At 42.8% G+C, this 6,776-nt stretch overlaps 1 protein-coding gene across 2 annotated transcripts in view; it reads right to left on the minus strand.

Moving 5' to 3' along the window:
* tgfbr2b (transforming growth factor beta receptor 2b) overlaps positions 1 to 6,704 on the minus strand; it is a 39,983-nt gene extending 33,279 nt beyond the window's left edge. For both annotated transcript variants that reach the window (XM_005742959.1, XM_005742958.1), the window contains exon 1: positions 6,449 to 6,704. In XM_005742959.1, coding sequence (XP_005743016.1) covers positions 6,449 to 6,533 — 85 coding nt within the window. In that variant the 5' untranslated portion in view covers positions 6,534 to 6,704. The remainder of the gene's footprint in view (positions 1 to 6,448) is intronic.
* Positions 6,705 to 6,776: the final 72 nt, after the last annotated feature.

The following is a 6,776-nucleotide window of genomic DNA, read 5'->3' on the forward strand; positions in this document are numbered from 1 at the left end:
ACCCGAACTCTTCCACGGCATGCATTTTTAATTTCTCTTTGATATTTGGGCTGATTGGGGCCCGATGAATGTAAAAACAAAGAATTACCAGATTTTTTTTTTTTTACCTAATTTTTGTTTCTAAGAAAAATGAGAGCCACATATGAGGATATTCGTTTAAAATTTCGAGAGAACAGTAGCAGTATAATGTCCTCGTAAGTGGATATCGGGGCGCTTGTAGAGTAAAATTGAGTATTTTGGTCTAAATAACCCAAAATGTGATGTCCACATATGTGGACGCCAGGTCCTAGGAGGCTAAGGTAAAGACCCTATAATAATGCAAAGAAAACAGAGAAAGCCCCAACAATCATATGACCTCCAATGAGCAAATGCTTTGGTAACAGTGAGAAAGAAAAACTCTTATGGGAGTGATGCTGAAAAACTAGTTCATGCATTCATTACTTCTAGGCTGGACTAATTCATTAATATCAGGATCAAGCCTGCAGTTGATCCAAAATGCTGCAGCATGAGTCCTGACAGGGACTAGAAAGAGAGAGCATATTTCTCCTATATTGGCTTCCCTTCAGTGGGTCCCTGTTAAATCCAGAATTAAATTCAAAATCCTGCTCCTCACATACAAGGTCTTAAATAATCAGGCCCCATCTTATCTTGATGACCTTATAGTACCATATAACCCCATTAGAGCACTTCACTCTTAGACTGCGGGCTTACTTGTTGAGTATTTGATTAGACATAAATTATCTGAATTTCAGGAGTGGGACCACACCTCCAAACATTCCCCTTCTGGTTCTTGTCTATATATGACACCTGTTCTTGTTTTCGTGCCCTGCCGTCCTGAGGTTGTGAGCCCAGCTAGTGAAAAGGGTGGCTGTGGCTCATGTGGTAGAGCAGATCAGCTACTGACTGGAAGGTTGGTGGTTTGATCCTTGGCTTCCCCAGTCTGCATGCCAAGTATCCTTGGGCAAGATACTAACCCCAAGTTGCTCTCTGATGCGTCCATTGGAGTTTGACTGTGTGTGAATGCATAGATTGCACTTAAGTATAGAAGAAAGTGCTTGTATGAGTGGGTATGAATGGGTGGCATGTTGTATACAGCGCTTTGAGTACTCCGGGAGAGTAGAAAAGCGCTATATAAGAATGAGTCCAATGACCAAAAGTAGAATGGGAGGCAGAGTCTTCATCTTTCAGGTGCTCAGCTTGAGTTTTTCTTCTTCAGTCACCTTTGTAACTCACTATGTCTTTAAACACCTCTCTGCATTTAATTATTTGTTATTATTAATCTCTGGCTCTCTTCCACAGCATGTCTTTGTCCTGTCTTCATCAATTCACCTCCAACTGGTCGCAGCAGATGGCTACACCTCCCTCAGTCTGGTTCGGCTGGAGGTTTCTTCCTGTTAAAAGGGAGTTTTTCTTTCCCACTGTTGCCAAAGAGCTTGCTTATATGATTGTTGGGGTTTTCTCTCTATTATTGAAGGGTCTGCCTTACAATATAAAGGACCTTGAGGCAACTGTTGTTGTGATTTGGTGCTGTATAAATAAAATTGAATTGAAAATGTAATTGAATTACTGGTGGAAATGGGTTGCTCTCCAGCAGGTCAAAGATGTAAAATATATATCTCAATAGCAGGTTTCAGGGAGGAAGAGCTCGAAAATCTGACCACCAGATGAGGTAGTCAGTCTTCTGAACTCAGTGCAGTCTGCTTACTGAGAAACAGACTAAAAGCAGATGGATGCTACAACAGGATGGCACGAGAGTGGTCGCAGCGGGAGAGCATCATGATTTACTTTGACATCATGTGTATTTGTCCAATTACTTCTGAGTCAATCATTCACAATCACTGACTCAGAAGTGCAAATAAAGCAGTTTATGCCGGTCATGAGATTCCACTTAAGCTCTCTACCTGAGCTAATGATCCACACTGCTGTAAAGAATTCCTAGATTACTTCCTTTACTTACTTTTCAGATAAACACATCCTTAAAAGACTCCTTCACAGAGTGAGTAAAGAAAGATGACGACTGATATGATAGATAACCAATTCCATCTGATGAAAGGGGCCCCCAGCTCCAAACAACAACAGCCCTCACAGGCCTGAAATCTCAGATACAGACAAAACAACTGCAGTCTGCACTATCGTCAGATCAACTCTGCAAAGTCAAAGTGTAAAACCCGACCAGACCAGAGTAGGGATTTGGCTTCCAGATGCACAGATGCTCGCTACCTTCCCTATGCAGTACCAACTGCAAGGCCTCAGCTCGCAGTGTGTGTTCACATGGGTGGGTGACACTCGATCATAGTCTGCACAGACTGGGTTATTCATTTAACAGGAAGCACAGTTAATATATTTTCAAGGCACATTCCATCACACTGAGCCTAGTTTGGAACAGGACAGAGAGCGTGAAATAGCAGAGCGCTCACACCCACACACAACCTCAGAGACAAATAAAAGTGGCTGATTTAGTGCAGCAAAGTGCCACCGAGACTACATCAATCCGAATAACTAACACAGCTAGAGTTACACGCTGAGCACAAATATTTTACGATGGTGATGGATCTTTATTGTACTCTTGTGCAATACTGACTACACATCAAGAGCTCATTAACAGTGACTTTAGGTCTATTTTTGCACAGTGTATAACAGAATCCTTAACAAAGATTAGGAAAGAAAAATCACTTTAAATTCTGAATTTAGGTTACCAGCACTTCTGATCTTCGATGGGTGGTGTTGGCAGCCTTAGAGCTTTAACTTTGAAGTTTCAGCAGACTGGTGCAGCAAGTTAAAGGGTAACTGTGCATGAAGGTCTGCATTGTGATTTGGGTCATTGTTCCAGCTGCTAAAGCTCTTCTAAAGCGTCTTTTTTTTATTACTGCTGCACTCTTTCCCTGCTGCGAGTCCTTGTGCAAGGATTATAGTATGAAAACACAAGTGACCTCAGTGCGTCTCGAGAAAGTGGAGGGGAAAAGTGTGGGCTGTCATTAACTATGCTCTTGATGGCTTCTGAAGGAGCGGTAATTGAAATGTAATATCTCTCTGTGCTGCAGGAGGGAAATCATGCTACTGTGACTGACTTCCATCTGGCAGTCAGACCAATGAATAACCATAATAAATACCTACTCGTTAGTGGCAGAGAAAGTAAAGACTGAGAAGTATCTACTATCCAGATGATAAAGGAGTATGCTTAAGTACACATTTTTTAATAAGAGTGTTATAAAATTCTGGATGCTAAACAGTTTTTCTAGCAGCAACTGTGCTTAATGATTTAGAAGGGCATAAATGATATGGTGTTTAAAATCCATTTCAATCAGCCAACACAATGCGGCCACTAACTGACCTGAGCAACTTCAATGGCCTAATGGCAGGACTGGCGTACCACGTACTGAGACGAGCTAACCATCAATTGGTGGCGGAAGGCTCCACCTATAATCTTAGACTGCATTTCCAAAAATGCACTGTCTCTGTCAGTGCCTGCGCTGGTGCTAGTGAGGAGCCACTTCATCACTGTTAACTTTTGGCAAACAATTTGACATGTTAAAGATTTGCATGTTAAATAGTGTTATGTTGCAGAAGAAAATGTTAGCACTAAGAATCAATGAGCTTCATCTGTAAAATTGTTAGTGGCTGAGTCAGTGGTTATTAACTTCTGTTAATAATTGCTATTTGTGTGATGATGTTCGTGTAAGGTTTCATCCAGACTGGCATATACAGGATATGTCTTCTTGTGAGTCTTGGCAGGAATACTAACAAGTCATGAACATTTTTAAACATATTTGTACACTGGTGTGATGGACGTAAATCATTTTAACTACTTTATAGTACTGATATTTCTTCTTTGCTTAGAGCAAGAACATCCAGCATCCCATAACATCCAGTGGTCGCTAACATTATCTGGACAACAGTAAATCTGTGTATGGAGGCTGTGTCATCACACAGAGTAAAACAGAAACTCCTTTAAGAAGTACCACCATGTTCAAGTCCTTGTTTATAGGGGATGGTCTGATTGTTGGGGGGTTTTCTCCATATCATTCTAGGGTCTTTACCCTTAAAGTGACTGTTGATGCAATTCGGCACTATATAAATAAAACTGAAATAATTTGAATTGAATATATATAGAAACAGAAATGCTAACTTAAAGGATATAGAGCACATTATCACATCAGCTAAACTGTTTCCTCCCTGCTTCTCTTCCTCTTTCCCCATTTTTCCAAAGCACTGAGGACGTTAGCGAAGTGTGGATAGGAGGACAGGCAGGAAACCTGACTGCAGTTCATCACCGTTATACAGGAAGGACTGCTGGAAAAAGGGAAAAATCTGCAAACCAGGCAAACATTTAATAGGTTTGTATCACTTCAAGGCTCTGAATTAATTTGTTCCAAATTAAATGCATTCTTACTGTGAGTAGAAGTGAAAGATTTCTGTGCTCAAACACTCACTCATGAATGTTTCATGTGTAAAAAATTGTAAAATAATTAATAAAAAACAACATTTTAAGACATTTAGTATAATGACATTAGAACTATGCTTTCAGGTATGACAGCATTGCTTGGCCTAATGAGCTCACATTTCAATGTGAAGCTACAGCGCTTTCAGAAGTAATCCTATAAAAAAAAAAACCTGAAAGAGATTTTACTGCTGACACTTTTCTGGAGCAACACAGGAAATAAAAATGTGAAATAACCTGAGTTGAAACAAGAACCCTTCTTCTTTTCCCTGCAGCGCTGTCACTGAAATGTGCAAAGACAACTGGCAGAAGGCAGCTCGGGGCCACATAACTGCCACAGCAGGCGGCTGGGCTCTCCCCCTTTGCTCCTGAAAGTTATCCTCCCACCTCTTTTAATCCACCCCTCACTCCACTTTGGCCCTAATCCTCTCATTCCTCCCTGTCTTTATCTTCCTCCTGTTTAACTCCCTCTCTCGGCCTCCCCTCTTCCTCCATCCCTCCTTCGTCTCTAAGAACCCGAACGCTCCAGTGAAGCGTGTTGAGAATGAAGACTTGACAAATATGGTTAAAAGGAATCAAAGGAGCATAACTCAGGCAGCTTAAAGTTATATTTTCCATGCTTAAACGTAGTACTGTGCACAAGAAATAGGAAATGCACAGCGACATTTGCCTCAACACAATGAAGATTCCCTGGAAATGAAGGAAAACGAAACCTTGTGAAATCCTGCTGAGCGGATTGTTATTGACATCAGTCGGAAGCAAAAAAAAGTAGGAGAAGATAAAAACAGTCCAACTCTGCTGTTTGGATAACCAAAAATGTCAAGCTGGTCCAGTAGTGGAAGAGCAGCGAGGAGCTTCCTGCAGCTCAAGGAGCTCTGGAGGAATGGCATGGAATAAGTTTATGTGTGAGCTTGTGTCTTCATGTGGGTACAAGTTTGTATGTCTTCTTGCTCTTGTGTGCGTGTGTGTCTATTTGTGACACGTAATGCAGCAGGACCACACAGTCCTTGTGGTATGCGGGATTTCCAGGTTCAAAATAGGCTCCTGCTGTGGGAGGAGGGCAGGAACAAACAGGAGAGAGGGGGAGAAGGGAAGGAGAAGTGTAATGAGGACAACAAAATACACGACTCCAGTTTTCATCTTCTTGTCAACATTGTTACAGTTGAGCTAACCGCTTGTCAACAAGGGGAAGTTTCTGTGGTTTACTAACATGACAACTGTCATGGTGTCACAGATGGAAAGTGGCCAGATCTATTTAATTGGCATGTTGGGAGGGAAAGAAGCACTACTGCATTGCAAACAGCTAAAGAGAAAAGTCAAACTCCTAATGGATGAAAACATTTCTTCACTCTGATCAAAGCGAGGAACTGGAACACCTCAGAAGATGCACACATTTTTTTGCCTTTTAGCACTAACAGGTCTCCAGCTGACAGATTCCATAATGCTATTATAACTATTTAGTGCGTTTTACAAGAAACGTTAAACCTGTTCAGGCTGTATGCAAGCCTAAAATAGGTGGAGTGACCCTTTAAAGTTAAAGCCTTGACGTTATGGATGCGCAAGAGGCAGAAATGGGATTCTGTACAACGCAGCTTACTTTTGCACCATTATTTTCACACAGACACACACACACACACACACACACACCTTTTATCATTGTTCCTAATCCTGTTTAAAATAATCGTTCGGTCTGCTAAAACCTGTGATCCTCAGCAGTGAAAGGTCTGACAGCGAGAGGGAAAGTTTACTGAGGCGCTCTGTGGGTACGCTTCAGGCTGCACGGGCAGCAGAGCTGAGAAGCGTCTCTGCCCGCTCTGAGTCACCTGTTACACCTCGCTGTTCGCGGCTCTGCGGAGAGCCACGCGAACAGCGCCAGAGAGAAAGCTTTCCACCGGCCCCCTTCAGCTCCAGAACTCCGAGTTCGCGTTAAATACGTTATATAGTGACACCAGAGCGCGTGACAGCGAACAAGCAGAAAGTTTGTTAAACTTCGGTGTTTGTGTAACTCACCGGCAGCCCCGGGCTCCAGCAGCACAGATATGAGAAAGGCTGATACAACTCCGCGGAAAGTTAGAGAGCAGCGCCGTGCCTTCATGATTCTGTGTCCCCCTGCCCGAGATTCTCAGTCACACGAGCCGCGGAGTACGACAGAGTCCAGGGAGTTGGCTTTGTGCGCCCGCTACGCTGTGCGCTCCACTCCGCTCAGCAGCTGGAGAGTCACTGCTGAACCATCCACACACACACACTCTCTCTCACACCGTTTATAAGCAAGCACACTCACTTTGCTCTGACAGGAAACCGGAGGAGGCAGGAGGGGCTCTCTCTCTCTCTCTCTCTC

This window comes from Pundamilia nyererei, unplaced genomic scaffold, assembly GCF_000239375.1.
Source record: "Pundamilia nyererei isolate P.nyererei 1_Seehausen unplaced genomic scaffold, PunNye1.0 scaffold00125, whole genome shotgun sequence".
Taxonomy (NCBI): Eukaryota; Metazoa; Chordata; class Actinopteri; order Cichliformes; family Cichlidae; genus Pundamilia; species Pundamilia nyererei.